Source organism: Microtus pennsylvanicus, chromosome 8, assembly GCF_037038515.1.
Source record: "Microtus pennsylvanicus isolate mMicPen1 chromosome 8, mMicPen1.hap1, whole genome shotgun sequence".
NCBI classification, from domain to species: Eukaryota; Metazoa; Chordata; class Mammalia; order Rodentia; family Cricetidae; genus Microtus; species Microtus pennsylvanicus.
In genome coordinates this window covers 59,349,142-59,373,961 of record NC_134586.1, presented here as the reverse complement: position 1 = coordinate 59,373,961, position 24,820 = coordinate 59,349,142, and the positions used below count along the sequence as shown (strand labels likewise).

General features: G+C 41.0%; 1 protein-coding gene across 4 annotated transcripts in view; it reads left to right on the top strand.

The window, feature by feature from the left end:
* Positions 1 to 24,820, top strand: part of Aak1 (AP2 associated kinase 1) — a 145,205-nt gene that overhangs the window by 82,330 nt on the left and 38,055 nt on the right. For all 4 annotated transcript variants that reach the window (XM_075983586.1, XM_075983585.1, XM_075983584.1 and 1 more), the window contains exons 6-13: positions 6,430 to 6,551; positions 8,162 to 8,243; positions 8,938 to 9,070; positions 12,010 to 12,113; positions 13,242 to 13,321; positions 18,260 to 18,414; positions 19,286 to 19,620; positions 24,437 to 24,670. In XM_075983586.1, coding sequence (XP_075839701.1) covers positions 6,430 to 6,551; positions 8,162 to 8,243; positions 8,938 to 9,070; positions 12,010 to 12,113; positions 13,242 to 13,321; positions 18,260 to 18,414; positions 19,286 to 19,620; positions 24,437 to 24,670 — 1,245 coding nt within the window. The remainder of the gene's footprint in view (positions 1 to 6,429; positions 6,552 to 8,161; positions 8,244 to 8,937; positions 9,071 to 12,009; positions 12,114 to 13,241; positions 13,322 to 18,259; positions 18,415 to 19,285; positions 19,621 to 24,436; positions 24,671 to 24,820) is intronic.

Sequence of the window (24,820 nt, the reverse complement as noted above, 5' to 3'; positions counted from 1 at the left end):
GTCTTAGTCTGTCTCTATCTGCAGCATTTAATGCCTTCAGTGCCCTCTCTTCCCTGGACTTCTGAGGTATCATGTGCTCTCTAGCCCTTGCTCAAGCCCCTTAGCTTGTTCCTCAGATCATTTGGCCTCTCTGAGCTGTGGTTCTGTCTTCTCTAAAATGTAGATAGCAGAGCCTATGTTGCACTGTGTGAGCCTGGGCTAGCCTGGGTGGGATCACTTATTCACTGGCAGAACTGAGGAAAGTCCTGTTGCCCTGCCTAGCACAAGTGTGGCCTGTCTTTCCACTTGCATACAGATATAAACTCAAAGTGTTCCTAGTCCTTAGGCTGCTTATGTCCTGAAAATAATCACAATGGAAGTACTGTGCTATGGAGCAGTTCTCTTCAGATGTTATTGTAATGCTTCAATTACTTCCTCTCAGTTGTAATTTTCACTTCTTTGGAAAAAGATAAGGGTCATCATTGCAAACCATGGGGTCAAATCTGGAAGATCATCTATTGCAGCCTTACTGTTTGCCAGTGCAGAATCCTTACAAGAGAAACCATGACTGCTGCCCCCGCTCCCCCCAGCTAATTAAGTCATCAGATCAGAATAGAGGTAGAGGTTGTTTTTTTTTTAATTTTTTAAAAATTTGTTTTGTTGTGTTAATTTGTGCTAGTTGTCTGTGTACTCAAGAAAGTTCAAGAAAGAGTTCAAGGTGAACAAATATATCAAGATTGAAAACCCACAGCTGTCTTTTTTTTTTTTTTTTTTGCCACAAAAGAGACTGTGTTTAAAAACACAGGTTTGAAGATGTTTTCTTCTAACCCTCCACATTTCTCAGAGGCATTAAATTCTCTGAAATGCCTCAGTGCCAAGCTGTTTGGAGTAATAGTTAGGCAAAGAGAGGCCAGTGAGAGGTAACTTTCTAGGCCCCTTAGCAAAGGCTCTGCGCAGAATTGAAGAGTGACGGTTTTAGTAAGGCTGGGAAACAAGGTCAGCGGCCTGGAACTTTCAAAAACCTGAAGTGTTGAACAGCAGTGGTGTTACAGTTTGGATGTGAAGTGTCACCCACAGGCTCGTGTTCTGAATGCCTTTTCCCCAGCTGGTAGGGCCTTTAGGAGGTCGGGCTTGGCTGTAAGAAGTGGATCCCTAGGGGTGGGCCTTTTAGCAGGTATAGCCTGGGCCTGGTTTTAACTGCTCTCTGTGTCCTGGTTAGTCCACTGTGATGTGATGTGTGCTACCATGCCTTCCCCTCTGGATGAATTAAAGTAGTGAACCCAAATAAATCTTTTCTCCCTTCAGATACAAAGGTGACCAATATAAATGGCAACCAGTCACAGGCTTGAGTCCTCGGGGCTTTCCCCAAGCAAGTGGCTGTTCTCTCTGCCAGTGCTCAGAGTGTGTGAATGCTAGTCGGTTCTCTCCCTCGCTAATCTCTTTTGGCTTGTTACCTTCCCCTACTCCTTCCCATTGCCATTTGCCCTTGCTCGGACCTATTCCTCTTTCCATGTCCTGCCCTCATTGTCTACTTTCTTTTATTTTTTTTCTTTGCAAAGCTGCCTATCCTAAAATGGTTGTATTCTTGAGCTCCTAAAGTAAAAAAAATCCCAAAAGCCTACTAAGTAGTCTTCCTCAGTCTCTTTGTCGGTACTCTGCTCCCTTCTTTCTCTCTTACCAGCCTGAAGTGTCCATGCTCATTAACTTCATGCTACATATCAGCCTGGTGGCTGAGGATGGTCTCTGAACCAGGTAGCCTGTTGCTAAATCCTACACAACCAGCCTGACCTCAGGAAAATTGAGTACTTGACTAGTTTATCTTTTTCCATCTCTTAAGGGGGGCAGCAAAGCTTAGTAAGGATTATGTGGCCACTGTAAGTAAAAGTGTCTGGCATACGGTACTGAGTCCAGTATTGGGAACAATGTCTTTCCTGCCTCAGTTCTTTATTCCTGTCCCTAGTTTGCCTCTTAAATCTGTTACCTCTTCCAAAGCCACACACATCTCATCTCCCCAGAAGTGACAGCACTGCTCTCTAATAACCCTGTCTCACATTGCAGGTTTAGCACTGTGCAGGCCCAGTCGCAGGACCTTGTTCTTCTTGTGCATCAAACCCCTCCGGTGCATGACCATCTCCAGGCCTTGCTGCAGCTTCTTGCTCAGAATGTTCTGTTCCTAAATGGCCCATGACTGTAGCTTCTCATTCTGATCTCCTTGTTTGAGAGGCCTTCCAGGATTTTCATTTGAAGTGGCATTCCTTTTCAGTTTACCTATATTTAATCAGCAGGGATTTTTTTCATAGTACTTTTAATACCAGACAGCTATAAATATTTTCTTATTCTCACTTGGACTTTGAGCTCCAGAAGAGATTGGATTTTGTTTTTCTACATCTGTATCCCTGGACCCGAAGAGTACTTGACATATTGTAGGCATTCAAACATGTTTCTTTCACATGTGAATGGAAGTAATATCTTATATTTGTCAGGGAACTTACAGTTTATTTTGAAATATATTCCCTTACTTGAAACAGTGACAGAAATGTTATCAGCCCCACTTTGCAGATAAGAAACAAGCCAAAAGAGATTTGCAGATTTAACTAAGATCAAACATCAGAAATACTCTTGAAGTCTTCCACCCTGAGTCCAGTGTCGTTGTTGAGTGCTGTGGTGGTAGTGATGACGGAGAATAACCAATAGTGGCTAGGCTGGCCCAGGCAGTTTTCACAGGACACTGTGAGAAGGGACAGAGAATGCAGTTGTGCCACAATCAATTTTACCTCCATAGTTTCTGACCCTTCCTTCAAGTGGGCAAAGCTGGAACACACAGTGCCATTCTTTTCAGGCCAACAGTGTGCCTCATCTTACTCTGCTTTGTCTGCTTAATTCCCCATTCCCAAGTAGTGATTTTTGATGCTGTAATTAGCATGCTATTTGTTATGAATTAACTGTGCAGTTTTCTAGATAGATGTTCATTCCATATGACAAGTACAGAATCTGACTTGGAAAGGGAGACATAAACAAGGAGGAGCATGATTTCACATAGGTCCTGTAAAGTGTGTGAGGCTGAGCAAATGATTTCACAGAGTTTAAGAATGTCTGCTGAAGTACTGCACTGAGATAGGATCTGTGAGGGATTCATAGACTAATACACCTTCTGACCCAAGGAAAACATAAATATGTCAGTAGTCAGCTCCAAATCCATAGAAGAATTCTGAGTCATCCGCCAGATCAAACATTGGCAAACTTTGCCAGCAGAAAGGCAGATAGAAATGATTTGGGCATGTTAGTAATATAGTCTCATTGAACTGCTCAACTTTTCTATTGGAGAAGAAGTAGCCAGATTTCATTGTGTTAGCCAGATTTCATTGCTGTGACAAAGTACCTAAGAAAAACAAAGAAAAATATTTTGGTTTATAGTTAGGAGTTTTCTGTCTAGGGTCTTCTCATCCATTGCTTTGAGCCTGAGGCAAGGTGGAATAGCATGGTGGGTACATACTTTGGAAGCAGAATGAAACCAGAAAGGACTGGGAGCTAGACAGAACCTTTAAGGGTACATATGTAGTAATCCACTTCCTAAGAGCCCATTTTAGCTGTGAACTCATGTGTGGATCAGTTCATTAATGAAATCAATGCTTTCATGATCCAGTCACATGTAAATGATTGGGTGTACTAGCTGTGAACCAGGGAATCTTCTGATGGACATTTTATGTCCAAACTGCAACATGTAGACTGCAGAATAAGTAACCTGTGGGCTTGATTAGGTTGGCCTGAAGGCCTTTCCAACCCCTCCTGTGGGTAGAAAATTGTACATATGTTTTAGAGTAGTGATGGAAGGTTTTACCATTGAAGTTTTCATGAATTGCTGAGACTTGGCTAATGGAGAGCGAGCAGTGGAGTAAAGGGCAGATTAGACAAAACGAAGAAAGTGAAGGCAACCCTGAACATCAGCTAGGAGTGATGGCTGACTTCTTGTTGACTTGAGTTCCATTCTAGGTAATTCTGAATAGAAAGAGTTAAGAAAGTCTGCCCATAAGCCTCACATGTCCTCACAGTCCCTACCACAGCTCAGAGCTGGAGGTGGTCGTGGGGTCTTGAGTGATCTGCTTCTGTCTTTCCTGCGCTGGCAGCAATGGAGTTGTATGTCTTTTCCTAGAGTTACATGGCTTAGGCTCACTTCAAGCTCTATTGCTTACTAGCCATGTTACAGTACTGACCGAATTACCATGAGCCTCACTTTGTCCAGCTGCAATATGGGAATCATAATCCATAAATTGTGCTGAGTAAAGTAATACTGGCAGTAGCTACTGCTCATCAAATGATGTCTGTTATTTACGATTGTTACTTTGTTGTCATTGTTATTTTGAATTCTTCAAGTGAGTTTATGCTTAGTATAGCTTGGCTGTTTCTTTGTGTAAATAGATAAAATTGGCCAGTTTTTTTTTTAAAGATAGAAATAGTAGAAACACTTGTCTGCCTTAGCCTTAATCTCTGGGGAACAAATCTATCACAGTCATTCACAATTTGTAATTCTTCATCCTGAGAACCTGTCTACTTAGTAGGTTCATGGCCATCACTGTCACCTTTCCATAACTCCAGGTTAGTAGTGCAGCTGAAATGCTGCTAGCACGACCATTCTGATTGTCTCTAGCAGAACAACAGATTTTAAAGACTTTCTACAGGTGAAGGTCAAAAGGACACAACTTAAAAACAACATTAAAACTCTTCATGGTAGCACCAAATACGAAGTTCAGTAGGAAACAATCTTCAGTCAGCTTGCAGCAAAGATTTTAAATCATTAGAATTAGCAAATATAGACTAAAACTATACTTAATTCAGGTTTTAGAAGAATTAAGAGAAAATTTTATAACAATGGGAACAAGAGGATTTCTACTCAGTCAGATATTTTTAAAGAACCAGTAGGGGTTTGGGTGTTTGGCTCCTGTCTTGACTGGAGAATGAGCAGACCTTGAATGGGTGGGTGCCCAGCCAGATTATTAAGTGTGATTTGTTTTGTTTTGCTTTTTATTCTATTCAACAGTGTCTGTACCAAAAATCTAGCAGAGTTGGGCAAATTCCAGATTCCAGCTGTGACTGAGAGATGTTTATCTTTGAGGAGCTTATAATCTTCTTGCCTTTGTTTTTCCAAGGTGGTCTATCTGTGGGGGCTGAAGAAAAAGCCCATAGAGTCTACAGTCTTAAGGGCTGAGCAAGGTTTTGGGTTTTGTCTGCCATTTTATTGCCATGCATAGCTAGGTCTGTCTTCACCCATGCCAGTCAGCTCATTTCCCCACAACAGGAGCTAATCAGTGCATCTTGACAATGTTGTGCTCAGTATTTTTTCTCTTAATTCCAGTACTCGGAAGGCAGAGGCAGGCAGATCTCTGTGAGTTTCAGGCCTGGTCTATAGAGAGAGTTCCGGGGCAACTAGGACTACACACAGAACCTCTTACTTTAAAATTAAAACAACAACAACAACAAAAATTGGAATTAAAATTTTTGTTTGGCATGTATTGTCTGTATGTCTATTCACAATGTGAATGTTTGATGTCTACTGAGGCCAGAAAAAGGCGCTGGATCCCCTGGAACTGGAGTTAGATAGTTGTGAGCACCATGGTTGTGTTGGGAATTGAACCTGGGTCATCTTTAAGAGTAGTGAGTTTTCTTAACTACTGAGCCATCTCTCCAACTTGTGCCCATTGTTTTGGAGTTCTTTTCACTGGCATAAGGGTTTCTGTAGATCTTGGTTCTTATAAGCTCCACTAAGCTAAAAACTCTTAGTCCCTTAAGACTTTCTTTGTTTGAAAGTTCAAACAAACAAACAAAGCCCCAAACCCTCAAATAAAATTCTAATAGAGAAACTGCTCATTTATTACTAGGCATTTTGTCACTTTGAGAAGTAACTAATACGAAAGCATCAGTTCTGAAGGTTTTAACCCAATGATTAAATAAAGACATCGTATCCACTTAAGTGAAGTAATTTATAGCATGGAGAATGAAACACCGAAGGAAAATGGGGAAATGGTATTTTCTGAGTTGGGTCCTGGGGAGGCTTCCAAAAGGAGGTGGCCTTTGTTACTTGGGTTTGAAAGGCAAATGATGATTTGATAGCTGGGTAAGAGGCTGGGATCATGGCGAGCGTCCTGAACTGAAAGTAGAGCAGGAGTTGAAAGTATGCTCACTGTTGCTGCAGAGGTGAGGGATGTAACCAGCTGTAGCTGGTTTTCCCAAAAGTGCAGTGCCCTCTGTCTGTCTCTGCCTGCATTTTACCCTCTTCCTCTCTGTGTCTTTTGCTTCTGTTGGGGTGAGTCCTGTTAAGATACATGGTGAGAAATAACTTCTCTGTACACACTAATAAGATTGTTAAAATGAAACATTGTGTTATGTGACTATGAAACTAGCTTTTCCCATTACTAAGTGGCATCTTGGATTGGGTGGTTTGGGAATGTTTTTCAGGTTGAAAATATCCTCTTGCATGACCGAGGCCACTATGTCTTGTGTGACTTTGGAAGTGCCACCAACAAATTCCAGAACCCACAGGCCGAGGGAGTCAATGCTGTAGAAGATGAAATTAAGAAGTAAGCTTTTTCTCCTTTCCTGGAGTTTTCTCTCTTTCCGCTTATGGAGGACACAGAGTGAGAAGAGCATGATGCTGGCTGTTACCCTTTTCCCTGATGCTCACTATTGGGTTGTTTGATTGTGTCTGAAGGCTGAGGAGGGAAAACTGGCCCGTGGACTGACAGAAGACTCTTAAACCTTTCTCAGTGCTCCTTTATTTTTTTTACATAAAAAGATGAGTGGTAGCTGGAGAGGGTGGGGAAGGTGTGGTATATCCCCGTATCCCCAGCAACTCTGGAGCTAAGGCAAGAGGATTGTACGTTCAAGACCTTGTCTCGAAAACTAAAGACTAAATGGTGATATGTGCTCATTGAAGTGCCATGATATTTCCAAGAGAAATTGTGGCATTCTGAATCAGACAGATGTGGGTTTTTTACTGAACTCAAATTGCTGCCTTCTTTTTCATGAAGAACTCAACCATGCTCTAGTGGAATTTATGGTAGACAGAGCTACAGAAACCTCTACTGTTATTGAATGAAGAACTTGATGGGAGTCTCTTTAGGTTTTTGATTCCACTGCGAACCTCATGCCCACAATGTTGGGTTTTGCCAGGTACAATACACTCACTATGTCATCTAGTAAATCAGCTGTCCGTCATGTCCTTGCAGATGGTGAGCCTCTGTCCCGTTTGTGTATCACTCACATGACCATGCCTGAAGCATGACCTCTTCTGGTCCAAAGAAATCCTCCTGGGGCCAGATACCAGAGCAGCATAGTTGAGTGTTTAGTAACAGCAAGATATTCACTTAGGACAAGTACCTACACTACTGTTTTTTTGAGTCAAAGATAAGAACATTGTAGTTTTTGTCCCAAAGAACCCATAATTATGGTGCTGGAACGATGACACAGTGTATAAAATGTTTGCCATGCGAATGTGAGGACCAGAGTTTGGATCCTTAGCACTCATAGAAAAGCCTGGTAGGCACAATGGCCTGTCTGTAATCCCAGCCCTTTTTCATGAGGTGGAGACAGGTACTCCTGGAGCAAGCTGGATAGCTAGCCTCATATCAGCAAGTCTCAAGACATAAAGTTGAAAGCAATGGAGGAAGACACTCAATATCAACTTGTTCTCCACACACATAGGCACACATGTAAACATGCACATTACATACATTACCCTCCCCTAGAAAAGAACTCATGAAATCCTCACCCCAGCTAGGGCTTACTTTCAGAATACCCTACTTTTGTTTTATCTGTATCTCATGTTAAGGAATTACTATTTTAAAAACTAATCATCAAAACATAGTATTAAACTACAGCGACTTACAGGAAAAAAAAATTATCATTTGAAGACCCAAAAAAGGGCTGCTTTTAGGACTTTATTTAGTGCATTTGTATCTGAACATCCCAGTACCCCAGTGTCCTAGGAGTAGAAAGTCTTCTGTAAGAGAATGTGATGACATTGTACCAAGGAGAATCTGTCATTTTCATCTGTGCTAATACTTAATTTGCTCTTCTGCAGATTGCTGCCAGAGAATTGGATTCTAGTAATGTGAAAAAAAAATCGCTTCTCCTTGATTTTAATTATAACATTGATATATTTAACAAACCATGGATCTCTTGATTGTAGATATACAACGCTCTCCTACCGAGCCCCAGAAATGGTCAACTTGTACAGTGGCAAAATCATCACTACGAAGGCAGACATTTGGGTATGTGTCAGCTAAACCATCCACACCCTGTATGTCAGCAGACCTTGACCAGACTCCTGAGCTTAACTAGCCAGGGGCGAGCACACAGTATTGCCCACTGTTGATGACCATCTTTTTATTTTATTTTATTCTTACTATTTTATGTGTATGTATGTTTGTCTGCTTGTGCCTGTGTACCATGTGTGTACAGTGTCCTCAGAAGACAATGTTGGATCCCCTGGACCTGATGTTACAGATAGTTGTGAGCCACCATGTAGGTGGTGGATATCGAATTTGGGTCTTCTGGAAGAGCAGCCAGTGCTCTTATCCACTGAGCCATCTCTCCAGCCTCCTTGATGCTGATTTTGATTTGAGGGGACAGACATTGCCTTTTGGAAAGTGGGGTAAAAATAAATAAACAAGAACAAGAACCAAAAACAAAACCCTGCTTGCATGTTGTTCCAGTGCTTTTAATTTGTGTGGTATATTTCTAAAGAACAAACCAGATGAAATAGTCTTTCCTAATCATAGATAAAAAGTATAACTTGGATGCTAGATTGTCACTCCGGGTTCTAAATTCAAGTATTGCATAGGTAATGACATTATGTGGGGTTTGTTTCTGCTGGGAAATGTGGCTGCTACGGGTTTCTCTGAGCAGGTAACTGGCTTTACAGCAAATAAACCATGAGTTGCAATCTGCTTTCTTATTTTTTAGGCTCTTGGTTGTTTGTTGTATAAATTATGCTACTTCACTTTGCCATTTGGAGAGAGCCAGGTGGCAATTTGTGATGGAAGCTTCACAATTCCTGATAACTCTCGATATTCTCAAGACATGCACTGCCTTATTAGTAAGTATTTCAGGTTTCCAGTTTCATGTTTGTATTTCTAATCCCCAGGAGTGGGTTGGAGGATAAAGAGGTTAACTTGTGGGAACAAGCTTGAGTGCCATAATAAAAAAAATAATCTGATGCTGTTGGGGACAGTGATAACATGGCAGTGTTCACTTAGAGAAGTTGGTCTTTTTGCTGGAAAACTAAACTCTGCTTCGTGACTGAGCCAGCCACACAAATGGGAATGGCAGTTGTGTTCTGATCAGCATGATGCTGCTGTGTTCTGCTGCAGTCTATGGGAGAGCTCAGAGTCCAGCTGACTCACATCAAGGGATAAGAATTTCATCTTTGCAAAGCTGGAAGCAGCTCAAGTGAGCATGATTGCGGTACTGCAATGAATGTGTAATTAAGACCATATAACTCCATGGAGCCAGGTTTTTCCTCTTATTTAGGTTATCACTGGATTTTACAACAAGCATCTAAATTGAGTGTTTTGTTTAAAATTCTGAAGATTTTCATTTCTTTGTGTTATCGTAGACAGCATATGTACTAACATCCATTAACCAGATGGCAGAAAAGTAATCTTTGTACCAGAACCTGTACTAAAATGCTAAGAAACAGATTTCTTTCTTTCTTGATTTCTTGATTTCTTTCTTTCTTGTTTTTGTTTTTTTGTTTTTTTCTTTTTTTTTTTTTTTTGTTTTTCAAGACAGGGTTTCTCTGTGTAGCATCTCTGGCTGTCCTGGAACTCACTTTGTAGACCAGCCTCGAACTCACTGAGATCTGCCTGCCTATGCCTCCCAAGTGCTGGGATTAAAGGCATGCACCACCAGGCCTGGCAAAACAGATAAAAAAAAAGTCATCTTTAAAAATGCTGGTCAAGACATTTAGCAGTCAAGATTAAAAATGCATCATAGACCATAAATCCTGAGCTATCCAGTTTGAGAGACAGACAAGTGAGGTAGAACCTTGACCTGTGTTAAGACCTACTTATACCTCACCTAATTCTCAAAACCTGTAGGTTTGGTAGACCTGCATTTATTCATTCATTTGTTTGTTTAATTTGAGATAGTGTCTCATTATGTAGCTCTGACTGTCCTGGAACTTACTATGTAGACCGGACTTGGCCTCAAACTCACAGAGATTTGCCTGCCTCCTGCCTCCTGAGTTTCTGGGATTAAAGGTATTCACTTGGCATAACCTGTAGATTTTAAGAGTCATTGTCCCTATTACCCACAAGAGGAAACAGGATAATTTCCTGAAGTTCATAATTCTGGGGGTTCCACAACCACCCTTTCCATTGCTTCAGTTGTCAATGAGCAGAAAGATGGGGTGTTTGTAGGATAGGAATGTGAACCTTGAGGACTGTCAGATTGTTTGCAGAGTCAAAGCAGTGTGTCTGTCCCAGGACTGCAGGTGTGGAAGGAAATGGGAGAGAAGAGCCAGCTTTTTTTTTTCTTTTCTACTTTTCCTTTCTATTATCTGTAACAGTGAATTCATGTTGGAAAAACAGCTCTTTATGAATGACTGCAGTACTGACCCCTTTTCTAGACCCTATTTAGTGTGCAAACTATTTGAAGATTCTAAACTTGTAGGCCTCAAATTAAGTACCTTGTCGCCTCCCCAATTCCTTTCCCCATACTGCCTTTTGTTCACTTTCTTTTGGTGGTATTGCCAGCCACACCTGGATAGATAACATAGACAATTTTCTTTGGGTCTGAAAGAGCAAGAAAGAAGGAAGGAGCTGACCCAAGCTGTATTGATTCTTTTTAATCACTTGTCTTGATTCCCCTCGTTTTCACTAAAAAATGTACAGACTCAGCTGGGCAGTGGTGGTGCACACCTTTAATCCCAGCAGTCAGGAGGCAGAGGCAGGTGGATCTCTGTGAGTTCAAACCAGCCTGGTCTACGAGAGCTAGTTCTAGGACAGGCTCCAAAGCTACAGTGAAACCTGGTCTCGAAAAACCAAAAAAAAAAAAAAAAAAAAAGAATGCACAGACTATGGTAGATCATGACCTGGTACATTGCCCCAGCTTCTCTACTCTCTCTTCATTCTTCCAGTACATCTCTATCATGGATTATTCCTAGAAGATGTCACCTTTTCATGTCCCATTCAGTAAACTTGAGTGGCTTGCTAATGGTTCCACAATTAGGTCCTGAGTCTAAGCATGGTGTTTAGGGTCCTTTATATAATTTTTCTGTCCCACCCAGACATTTTTCCTCTCACCTGGACTGATGTTTTCTTTGTTCTTCCATGACTAATTTTCATTCTGTCTCTTTGGCACAGCCATTTGAGGCCTCAACCTCACAGATCTTTTCTGAACTTAGTGCCTCACATAGTAAACTGTCTTGACTCATTTTGCATGTATTTACACATGTGCCTGTATCTTCTCAAAGATTTCTCCTGTGTTAGAGACACTTGAAAGTCCTGGAAATAGACAATTTATAGAGCTTAGTATGTTAACTTGTTAATTTTTTTCAAACTAAAAACTAACTTATATCTCCAACAAGAGTAGTAAATAAATTCATGAGTTTGTTTTTTAGACCTGGAGACAAAACCCAGAGATTGTCTTCTACCAAACCCTGAGTTTATGATACTTGAAGTTTGGCTGTATTTATCAACAGTCATTTTCTTATCAGAGGAAATAGGAAACCATATGCAAGTCTATGGCACATTCTAAGTCTTAGAATATGAAGCTGTTAATTTTTATGTCAAGAGTGTGAGCCTCTGACATTCCAGGCACAGAATATGAACCTCAAGTAGCTTTGCTATAGCTCAAATAGTTTTCTTGTTTCCCTTTCTATGAAAAGGGCTAATTGAACTGGCTGACTTTTAAGAGAATTGAAACTTAAAACACAACCCAACTTTAATAGTACAAAAGTTCAGTTACCTAAAAGTTCAGTGATACAATAACTGTTAAGATATTATGGAATAAGTTCATGTATGTTTGTCTTAGGGTATATGTTGGAACCAGACCCTGACAAAAGGCCGGATATTTACCAGGTTTCCTACTTCTCATTTAAACTGCTCAAGAAAGAATGCCCAATTCCAAATGTACAGGTATGTGAATGGTGCTTTTTAAAAGGATTTACAATTTTTAAGGATGTTTTTATTTGTTCTTTGAGAATTTCATACATGTTTACATCATACTTGATCAGATCCATCCTAGTTCCTCCCTCTCACACCCCTAGGATCCTCTCTAACCCATCCCCCTCCAAAATCCATGTCATTTCCTTTTCTTTCTTTGCTTTTTTTTTTTCCTACTGAACTCTTAGTTCTGCCCATATGCCCACAGATGTGGGACTGTCTACCTGAGCTCTGGCTACCTATTGTTGTTACATCTCCAAAGACAAATGTATCTCCCTCAGCAGGCATCAACCGCTCTACTCCTCAACAAGATATAGTGAGGCCTCATGGGTCCCTAGAATTTTGATTAACTTAATCTTGGATAGGTCTTGTGCATATAACCACAGCTGCCATGAGCTCATGAAGATGGTGCTATTTAAAGGAAATAAACATCATCAAATTGTTGTTTTTGAGTCATTATGGGTGTTAATCTCTGGATTCAATGAATATTAATGTCCCTTTCTTTACCCATAATAGGACATTCAAGCAAATCAGTTACTATAAAGAGAATCCAATTTTCCCATGGAGTTTAATTATGATACCAAGACGACTACACTGAACATTAACAACTCCTTCCCCAGTTGCCTGGGGACTGAGCTGAGCAGAGTGACCACAGTTCTCTGAGAGCAGCATGTCAGTTGTATGTCCCCAGAGTGATCAGTTGCTTTGTCTTCCTGAGGCAAGGCTCTGTTCACCTTGCTGCTCTTTCTCTCTTCACGGGCATTTTGCTTCCTTGATGCATCTCATGCATTTGTCTACCTTCCCTTTCCTCTCACAGGGAGATGGGAAATCCCTGTTTTGGTCCTGGAAGCCATATTAGGAGACCCTAAATGCTACTTCCATTAACCCCAGTCAGACTGTTTGTTCCTTGTCTGGAGCGTTTATTTTTATTTTAGGTTTTAAAATAGGATTCTACTGTGTAGCCCAGACTGACTTTGATTTCATGATCCTGCCTCAGCCTCCCAAGTCTTGGGATTACCATCACTAGCCATTATACCTGCCCTCGGAATGCTTACTATTTACAAAGAAATCCATATGCTTTTTTTTCTTTCAACTTTTTAGAACTCTCCCATTCCTGCAAAACTTCCTGAACCAGTGAAAGCCAGTGAGGCAGCTGTAAAAAAGACCCAGCCAAAGGCCAGGTAAGAAATGCCTTCAGGAGCTTGGTGCCAGCTACAATGGAGGTGGTTGCTGCTGCCGTTCTGTGTGGCTAAGACTAGAGGCTGCCCAGATCAGGAAAGGAATCTCGCTCGGCAGAAACTGTTCTTTGGGAATGCCAAGAAGGATATAATAAAATACTAAGATCTACGTTTGAAAGGAATCAATAACCTCACAATTGCATGGCAGTAGATACAGGGGCTTTCTGGGATGAGACAATGCCAGAATTTAAGGGTTGCTGGTAGAGAATTATCTTAATCTGTTTCTGATTAGCCATGTTTACCCCCTAGTCTGACACATTCCTTTCTTTGGCTCCAGTCATATTAGGAAAGTGCAGTTGAAATGAAAGTCCATGAACAGCAGGAGATCTTTCTAGGTATTAGCTAATCTCACTGGATGGAGTCACTCAGGGTTTTCCAGAGCATTTGTCAAGAAAGGGCTAAGCAAATAAAGGAAGATAACACGCAAGCCAGGAGAGTTTGGGACGGTGGTGGGAGGTCTAAGTCTCACTTCAGAGAAGAAGGGGAAGAGTGGGTAGATATAACCCAGACCACTATACCGTTTCAGGAGGGATGGCTGAAGTCCTCATCCCAGAGTCAGCTAGCAGAAGCATTCCTTCCTATTGGAGTACCTGCACTTGGGTGTAGTTGGTAGTTTTTACTCTTTGGGCTCTTTGGGGGACCTGCCCCCAGCTCCCAAATAATTATACATAGAGTCTTATTCTTACTTATGAATGCCTGACCTTAGCTTGGCTTGCTGCTAGCCAGCTTTCCTTCTTGTCTATCTTTTGCCTCTGAGCCTTTACCTTTCTCTATTTCTGTGTATCTTTTCTTTCCTTTTTACTTTTGTGTCCGGCTGTGTGGCTGCTGGCCCCTTCTTTTTTTTTTTTGCTCCTCGATCTTCCTTTCCCAGATTTCTATTTATTTATTTTCTGTCTGTCAGTCCCATCTATCCTTTCTCCTGCCTTGCTATTTGTCGTTCAGCTCTTTATTAGACTAATAAGGTGTTTTAGAAGTCAAAGTAACACAGCTTCACAGAGTTAAACAAATGCAGCATAAAGAATTCAACACATCTGCCGGGCGGTGGTGGCGCACGCCTTTAATCCCAGCACTCGGGAGGCAGAGGCAGGCGGATCTCTGTGAGTTCGAGACCAGCCTGGTCTACAAGAGCTAGTTCCAGGACAGGCTCCAAAACCACAGAGAAACCCTGTCTCGAAAAACCAAAAAAAAAAAAAAAAAAGAATTCAACACATCTTTGCATCATTAAACAAATGTCCCATAGCACAAACAAATTTAACATCTTCGACTAACATCCCACAACCCTTAGGATTTAGGGCCTGAGAGCAGTCTATTTGGGAAAGAAGGTTTCATGCTATATTGGACTGGATTTTTATATTGGTTTTCACACCAGTCACAGGTCAGCATCTGCCAGACACATTTACATGGATTCCAAATGAACAATTCTGAGGGTGACTAGGAGGTTCTCTGCCCCTCCTTTTCCTATTGTTCTTCCAATGGCAAGGGAATGCTAGTAACATACTGTGTAAACAAAGACTCTGAATAACAATATATAGTTTTTAAATATTTATTTGATTATTTATTTAAGTGTAAATGTACATGGGTAAGCAGATTTATATGCTTATGAGTGTAGGTGCACCTAGAGGTGAGAAGATAGTGGATCTCCCGGAATTGGAGTTACAGGAGTTGTGAGCCACCTAACAAGAATCCTGAGAATTGAACTCTCAGGGCCTCTGCAAAAGCTTTATGTGCTTTTATTCATTGAGCCATGACCAAACCAGTTTACAGAAGAAAGTATTTTATTCAGGCTTATGGTTCCAAAGGGAGAATGGCAGCAAGCAGCAGGCATAGTGGCTGAAACAAGATGCTGGGCTCTCACACCCTTTACTGCAAGCATGAAGCAGAAAGCAACTGCAAGGAAAGCAAGGCCCTAAGCTCTCAAAACCTACCCCCAGTGACATACTTCCTCTGTAAATAGCATGACCACTGGGAACCAAGTATTCAAATGTCTGAGACTGTGGGGACATCTTAACCAGACTACCACAGCAAGTTTGGTAGTTCTGCTCCATGAAGCTCTAGGGTCCCAGGTTTATCACTTTGCCACCTTATTACATAACCATGACCTCATGGGTTAATGTGGCAGCATCCATATTCAAAGCTGCGAAATCAAGAAATAATCAGAGACTATTATTCCTTAAGGTTTCTAGAAAGTGCCAGATAGTCATCTGCTCTATTCTGTGTACAGGCAGAGCTTGGCCATTTCAAGTTGCAAAAGAGGCTGTGCTATGTGGTCCTGTGCAACTCTGTGTCCAACTGAAAATTTATTGCTGTGGGAAAGAAAAGAGTCTGCATATTTGAAAAATGGTGTTCCTGTCACTCTCCCCAATTTTAAACTCTTTATTTTGGACTATTTGCTTATTTCTTCCATTTGTCTTACTATGTTTGTTCATCTGCATGCTTTTCACTGTAGGGAGATGCCCCTCCTTTTAAAAAGATTTCTTTTTGTTTATGTCTGTGTTTTCTTATGTCCATGTGAGCACAGGTGCCCACAAAGGTCAGAAGAAGTCATAAGATCCCCTGGAGTTGGAATTATGGACTATTGTGAGTTACTCTATGTAGGTGCTGAACTCAGGTTGTGTGGAAGAGTAGCAAACACTCGTAACTATGGAGCCTTCTCTCCAGTCCCTAGAGAGCCCTTATGACAGCAAGTTTTAACCAAGTTTAAGTTCTCTGTGTGAAAAATCTCTGCCCCAACCATTGCCCAGAGTATATTCTGGAAATTCTGTGTTTGGTGAAAGAGTTCAATTATTTTTTGTATTGGAAATTTGTACATTATATTCTGGTCACCGGATCCCTCCCCCATCTCCCAGATTCTCTTCACCTCCCTACCCATCCAACTCTACACCTTCCTTTTCTCTCTTTAGAAAAAAAAAATCCCAGCCAAAGAGAGGGAGAGAGTCAGTCAGTCAGCGGTGGTGGTACACACTTTTAATCCCAACACTTAGGAGTCAGAGGCAGGAGGATTGCTGTGAGTTTGAGACCAGTCTTTCATTACAGCCAAGGACACAGAGAAACCCTATCTCAAAAAAAAACAAAACAAACAAACAACAAAAAACAACAACAAAAACCCCAAAACAAATAAATAAAAGGAAAAATAATAATTATATATACACACACACACACACACACAAACTCCAAACCCATAAAAACACAAAATTGGGAACCATAATTAATGTACAAGCAAAGACCAGTAAGATTAAAAAATATGCCAAAGAAAGCAATATGACACAAAAAAAATGTAGAAAACACCATTGAGTGTATTTTGTATTGGTTATCTTATGGGCCTTGGTACCTATCCTTAAGTGTGGTTTGTATATCCAGTGAGACTTTATTGGAGAAACCTAATTTTTCCTTTGTAAGTGGTTGTCAATTGGAGTTAGCTTCTTGGTAAGGGATGGGACAGCCTGTCCACTTTCCCATCTCAGTGCTAGAACTCCATCTATCTTGACCCTGTGTTTGTTGCTGTAGTTTTTGCTAGTTCCTATGATCATCAGACCTGTTTTGTCTAAAGACACATTTCCTTGGTGCCCTTCATCCCCTTTGACTCTTATGATCTTTTTCCTTTCTTTTCTGTCTGGCTCCTGAGCCCTGAGGGGAGGGATTTGATGAAGACATCCTGTTTAGGACTGAATGTTGTGAATTTTCTGACTCTCTGCACAGTGTCCAGTTGTGGGTCTCTGTTATTTCTCATCTACTGCAGCAAGAGGAAGCTTCTCTGATGATGGCTGAGCAAGACACTGATATATAGATGTCGGCAGCAGTCATTTTATTGCTGTGTTCCTTTAGCAGAACAGTAGTATTTGGTTTTCTCCTAGGCCCATGGCCTATCTAGTCTCAGGTTCTGGTCTCCTGTCAGGCATAGTTTCTGTCTTGTGGAGTGAGCCTTAAGTGTCATCAGAGAGTAGTTGTTTATTTCTACGGTGTTTGTGCCACTCTTATACAAGCGTAATATGCAGGCAGATCATGATTGTAAACTGTGTGATGGCTAGCTGGGTTGGTGGTCATGAGCTCCTTTAGTTTGTGCTTGTCTTAAAATATCCCTATTCGGGGGCTGGAGAGATGGCTCAGTGGTTGGGAGCATTGCCTGCTCTTCCAAAGGTCCTGAGTTCAATTCCCGGCGGCCACATGGTGGCTCACAACCATCTGTAAAGAGGTCTGGTACCCTCTTCTGGTCTGCAGACATGCACGCAGACAGAGTGTTGTGTACTAAATAAATAAATAAATAAATAAATAAATAAATAAATAAAAATATCCCTATTCGGGCATGGGGATTTGGCCTTCTAGATAATGTACTTGGCAGAACCCATGTAAAAGCTGGATGTAGTAGGTCATGTGTCTGTAATCCTGACATGTCCCTACCAGGAGATGAAAGGCAGACAGGAGAATTACAGGGAGTTGAGTTGACAGACCAGCTAGCCTGATGTGTTCAGTACTGTACATGAAAACCCTGTGTCACACTTGGTGGAATGGGAGAATCAACACTCAAAGTTGTTGTTTTCTGACCTTCAGGTGTCCCTCACAGCTCATACACACCTCCCCTCATGTCTTTGAATTTCTACCGGTTTTTAAAATTTGCTTTGCTGAGTATGGTAATTTTGGTTGGTAATTATTTATTTTCAGAGTTTGAAATGTATCATTCTGTGCTTTCTTGGCTTTAAGGTTGCTGATAAGAGTTAAGATGTTATTTTGATGTATTTGCCTTTGTAGGTGAGTTGACATTTAGGGACATGTTGATTAAGCAAATCTGAATGGTTTGAAGGAATATTGAGGGTAAAATAACATGTGTTCTGTCTATCCTCTCTGTTTTCCCACATTTTAACAGCAATGTTGTTTTTCCTTTTCTAGACTGACAGATCCCATTCCCACCACAGAGACTTCAATTGCACCCCGCCAGAGGCCTAAGGCTGGGCAGACTCAGCCAAACCCAGGAATCCTTCCCATTCAGCCAGCCCTGACTCCTCGTAAAAGGGCCACTGTTCAGCCCCTACCTCAGGCTACAGGTCAGTGCTTCTTGATGGTAGTATTAGAAGGCAACAGCCTAAAGAATAATGGGCCGAGTTATCAGTGAATGTGTATATTCAGTGACTGCAAAATGAGGAACTTATTTCTGTACTCGGGTGGATCTCCAAGACCACTGAATCCTGCATTTATTTTCTTATTGGTCCTTTGTTCCATCTACCCCATTCTATTTCTTTGTTTTATATATTTCTCCCTCCTTTAAAGAAACAAAGCTTACTTCTTTTTTGATAACTATAGAAGAATAGCATTTCATTTATGCTACATTTATTAGAGTATTTATAATCCTCTGTTCTAGTATTCTGTTATAATAAGAGAAGTGAGCCTTGTTTCAAATGGGGATTGATCCAAAATAACAAGTCACAGAGCACAACTATCACATCCTTTACCAGGAACAATTTCTGATAATTTGGTGGCCATCTATATACATTCAGGCATCCCGATGCTAGTTGTGAAAGCTATTCATGAAATATCAAAGAATGCTTTTGCTGTGGGTATGCAAGCTGGTACAAAGACTACGTTTAGTGGCAATGGTCAGTTGTGTGTATATAAAGGAGACTAAGGGTGCTGACTACAGAACTAGTTGACTAAATGGGATGATGGGTAAGGGAAACCCCTCTAAGGAGACAAGTGTTGAATCTTATAATTCCACCTGGGTTTGAAATACTGAAAGCACATGATTTGGAAAAAATGGAAACCTATTTCAAATAGAATATCACAAATGGCATAATAGTGAAAAACAGACAAAGCTTGGGACAATGTCTCTGTGCCTACTATTTCTTAGGTGGCAAATCAGGAAGCCATTTTTGTTTGGTAGAGTTTTGAGCCCTTACATGGAGTTTGTTTTCATTGCAGGACCCAGCAGTCAACCTGGCCTTCTAGCCAGTGTTCCCCAACCTAAAGCCCAACCCACACCTAGTCAACCTCTTCAACAATCTCAGCCCAAGCAGTCACAGGCTCCATCTACCCCACAGCAGACATCTTCTACCCAGACCCAAGGTCTGCCCACCCAGGCCCAGGCCACTCCCCAGCACCAGCAGCAGCTCCTCCTCAAGCAGCAGCAACAGCAGCAGCAGCAGCCACAGCAGCAGGCAGCACCACAGCAGCCAACAGGCACCTTTTACCAGCAGCAGCAGCAGCAGCAACAGCAGCAGCAGCAGCAGCAGCAGCAGCAGGCTCAGACACAACAGGTGAGGAGGTCTATAGGATCCTTGCTTTGCATAGTGGAATTGTTTCTACTGGAAGACCTGCTAGGTACATGCATCTTTCTTGGGAAGTGCTTGGGTAGCCGAGCCCCGCTTATCAGTGCATCATCACTTCTCATAGATGTAGAAACTGAAGTACCAAGGTGCAAATTAATAACTCTTAGGCCTTTCAGTGTTGTCCTCAAGCTTTGGGGAGTTTACTCCTCTAGCTTAGTACCCTCAATGAAGGAGCTACTTTCTAAAGAGATACAGTGGAAAAAATAACAATGATATTCTATTAGCACACAATATGCAATAATGTCAGGCTGTTTCAGATATTTAAGTTTTCTTGGTTAGATCAGGATCCAAACAAGGTCCATGTATCCCTTTTAGTTGGAATATATCATTTTCCATTATTTTTATGTGTTTTTTCATTGCTGTATTTGTTATTAGCATTGAATGCCTTTATTTTATAATTATTGATTTCATTAAAAAAGTGTATATATGTATGTGTATGAGTGTATGCATGTGTGTATATTTGAGTGCGTACAATTGTGAACACTTGGAGTCAAGAAGAGCAATTAGAGTTACAGGCATTTGTGGGACACTTGGCTTGTTATATGAGTGCTAGAATCTGAACTTTAGCAAGTGTTCTTAACCTCTGATCCAACTCTTTGGCCTCAAGGAGAGGTTTGTATATCTTTTATATTCTCTCTTATCTCCTTTGCTATGTGCTTTTTGAAGAAACTGGATTTTCTTTAAAATTTTGCATATTTGAATTTGACTTGTTTACCCTTTGGTGACATTTTGTGTATTCCACCATCCACTAAGTAAAATGTCAATTTTTAAAATACATATTAAGCATGTTTCATTTAGTGTGTGTGTGTGTGTCTGTATATATGTGTGAGCTTGTGCACAGTGGCATGCTTGTGAAGTTCAAAGGACAACTCTCAGGAGTCTGTTCATTCTCTATCTATCATTGGGTTCCAGGGATAGAACCAGGTTTCCAGACTTGGCTGCAAATGTACTGAGTTCTTGAGCTCTCTCACCAGACCTAAACCGGGGATGTCCACAGACATGCTCAGTGTAGGCACAGTTCGTTGTTCTTCCTGTTACATCCTACTGGGCAGCCAGTGCTGCTCTTCACCATCAGTGTGCTTAGGTGTTTTCTGTTTCATTTGTTTTTTTCAATTTTCCTCTTTTGATTATCAACCATTGCTGATATTTCCCAAGTCCTTAAACCTACTTTGGATGGCAAAATGACAAGTAGATCATGGACATCAAACTCAGGTTATCAGGCTCTTGACAGCAGGTGCCTTTGCCCACTAAGCCATCTTACCAGCTATTAAAGAGCTGCTTTTATCATCTGTGTAGCTACCCAGCATTATCCTCTAGCAGTTCCCCTTTTTTTCTTTTAAAAACAAAAACCTTGAATCTAATCTCTTTTGTTTAGATTTTTTTCTGACCTTTATCCATAACAATTTATAACCAACATGCTAAACAAAGACAAACATCCACAATCCACTTTTTGGGAATGTGGGCATAGTTTCTAGGCTACTTTCTGCTGATTGGGGTGCTGGTAATCTTATGGGGACCCAAAGAAAATTTAGGATTATGGTCAAGTCCTGTCTGGAGGGAGTATTCTGTGAGACTGGATCATCTCAGCCAGCAGTCTTGACGCTGTTCTGGATGTAGAACTGAGAGAAAACTGCAACAGAGGTCCACTGAAATGTTGGATCATCTGGGTCATCTGTTCCCATTGGAAATTTTTTAGGGGAGTCTTCCTTGATCAAACCTTATTTTTCTTAACCCAGAATGAATCCACAGCCTCTCATTTCCTGTGGAAACAAAAACAAAACCTCATCTCCAAAGTAGCATATCTTTTGACTTACATTTTAGAGTTAAGGCATTTTCAAAATATATAGGTTGGATTAATTCAGCATTTATAATCTTTTAGTAGCTGTTGCTCCTTAGCAGTCAAGCAATTCAAAGACAACACAGTAACATACAATATCCAGATTCTTTATGTATTTTTCATCTTTATGTGATTTTTCTCCCCTCTATTTCTTTCATTTTTATTTTTAATTTTTGCTTTTTTGAGAAAGGATTTCTTTGTGTATCTTTGGCTGTCCTGGATCTCACTCTGTAGACCAGGCTGGCCTTGAACTCACAAAGATCTGCCTGCCTCTGCCTCCCAAATGCTGGGATTAAAGGCATGTAAACTTTCTCTATCCATTTTCTTTTCTCTCCCAAGCCTGTGTATATTCTTAAACACACTGAAAGCTATTTAGAATTCTTTTTTTCCTGTCTGAATCTGTCTTTACTGTATATAGCTATCTTTTTCTAAGCATATGAGTCTTTAGTTTGCTAAGCAGCATGGCTAGGATTAAAGCTGTGGCTTTGGCACCTGGCTCTACCCATTCCTTAGCATTTTGAGAGCTTAGCTTCATGGCAGAGGTACAACAGGAGCTAGATTTATTGCCACAAGTCTGTGCAGTTTTTAAGTCCATGCCACCACCAAAGAAACCTGATACCACTGCTCATAAACACCATTAAAGTATTTGGTGGTAGGCCTCTTTAAAGAGCTGTGAGAATTTTGCCACCAGTCCTGACTCAGGAAGCCTCTCTTAAAGGAGTTGTGTCTCTGCTTGGCTCTTGGAAACAGAGCTAACCAGAGAAAGGATGATTACCAATCAGCTGCACTTGACTTTGTTCTTGTCTGTCTAGAATCCTTTTTTTTTTAAAGCTTTCTTAGGCTTTATGTGGAAATTCTTCCCAAATGTTTGGACACCATTTGTAGGCAGAAGTTTCTGTCCTGCCTGATCCCTCAGCCATTCAGTCCCAAAGAAATACCTAGAGGCTCATATTAATTATAAACTGTTTGGCCTATTAGCTCATACTTATTATTAAGTAGCTCTTACAACTTAAATTAACCCATTTCTATTAATCTATGTATCACCACAAGGCTGTGGCTTACTGTTAAGGTTCTGGCACTTTTCTCCTTAGTGGCTTCATGGCATCTCCTTGACTCTACTCTTCTCTCTCTCTCTCCCCCCCCACTGGCTTTACTCTGCCAAGCCATTGACAAAAATAGCTTTTTTCATCAACCAATAAAAGCAACACATATACAGAAGGACATCCCACATCAATTGTAACTTCATGGATTTGTATGTGTCACTATTTTAAAACATGCTCAGATTGCTCAAGTTATTTCAGATTGACTTCTAGATCCTTTGGATGTGACTCTAGTGGTTAATTACTATGTTTTTCCAGCGTAATGACTGTGCCAGGATCATTCTGCTATTAATTTAGAGTCATCCATTTCACTCAAGATCAGATTGTTTTTAATGCGAATGATAATTAGAAACCACAGTTGGCTTTAAAAATGACTGCTTGCTATTGAGCCATGTTGGTAATTGTTTCTTAGAAATGTATTTGTGTTATTAGAAAACATACATACAGATTTATACATCTAATTCAGAATCATAATTAAAAAGATTTTTGTTTAACTTCTTGGTTTTTGTTGTTTTTATCACCTAAAGTTTTTTTGTTGCTATTAGTTGTGAGACAAAGTCTCATACTGTAGCCCCAACTGGGCTTGAAATTGTTGTAGTCATCCTGCCTCAGCTTTCTGAGTCGAAGGATTACAAACATGCACCACCATGCTTGGCAACCTTAGAATATTCAGCACATTATTTTCAGTGGAGTAGTTGCTAATTGGATACATAGACTGTTGAATTTATTTCAATTTTGCTTTCTACATTTTGGGTCAGTTTTGTTTTATGAATGTATAAAATAATTAAATAGTTTTAAAGTTAGACCTATAAAATTCTGTACTTTGATTCTTGCAAAGATATACTCCTAATTTCTATTTGCTTCTTTAGAGTGTCCCTGTGCTACCCTTAAGGACAGACCATAGCCCTCTGAGTCCCTGGTGGGTGGGTCTTGATTATTGCTGTAAACAAGCTCTTATACTCTTATGTGTTGTTTTTGCTGACCTTTTATACTAGTATTCACATCCAGGACTATCCCAGTTAACTCAGTAGCACTTTTGATGATTTTCTAAGACTTCACTTTTATATTAGCAGACTGTCATTTTGAGCTTTGTTAGTGTACCTAGTAAGTAGTGTAAAGCAGCGAAGATTAGAGAGACATAAATGAGGTGCTAGGAAGATGGGTATAGGGTGCATTTTTATCCCCAGATACTTGGGAAGCTGATAGTAAAAGGGTGGCTTGAACCCACAAGTTTTTGGAACAAGCCTTGGCAATGTAGCAAGACTCAACATAAAGCATGTAGAGGAGAATCACTAGTGACAGGGTATTTGAGGCTGCAGAATTTCATAAAGGGAGATCTGCTGGGAATAACTTTGGAAAGGTTTGGATAGGTGTTAGTCACTGGTTAACATTTCAGTTGCTCTTTCAGCAACATCACTAAGGCAGTCTGTTCATATAGGGAGGCATTTGGTTCTTGGCTGCTTCAGAATCCTTTAGAAGAAGGATTTCTTCTGCACTGAAGATACTTCCCTTGCTTCTGTTCACTCCAGGCCTTAGAGTCTCTTGAAAAATCTGGTTGCTTCCCTGCAACTATGCCTGGTAAACAGTCTGATGCAGTGGGAAGGCCCTGGCAGTACAAATGTTGCTGGTATGATTCTAATGCCCTGTATCCTGTTCTTAACTACTTGGCCCAGCTTCCAAGCTTCTGCTGGGCCCTCCTTTTGACTTCAGTATTGGCGTTATAGTTATTGAGACATTAGCCTTTTGTGAATGTGACTCTGGGTGGGCTTGTATTCACCTCCTCATTTCTTGCCACTCTCCTGTTCAGTTTCAGGCAGGACATCCAGCAGCCCAGCAACCAGTCACTACTCAGTTCCCTGTGGTCTCCCAGGGAGGTTCTCAGCAACAGCTGATACAGAACTTCTACCAGCAGCAGCAGCAGCAACAGCAGCAACTGATGACACAGCAGGCTGCTCTGCAGCAGAAGACTGCTGTGGTAGTACCACAGCCTCAGGCACAGCCAACCACAGCCCCACAGCCAGCTGCTGCTCAGGAGCCTGCGGTAAGAACCAGCAGGGGTTGGCCCAAGACTGAAGAGAGTATGTAGTGAGACAGGGGAAAGGGAAGGAAGAGGTAGCTGTACACAGTTTCTGTTCTGCCCGATCATACAGCCATTTAGTCCCAAAGAAACACACAGAGGCTTATATTAATT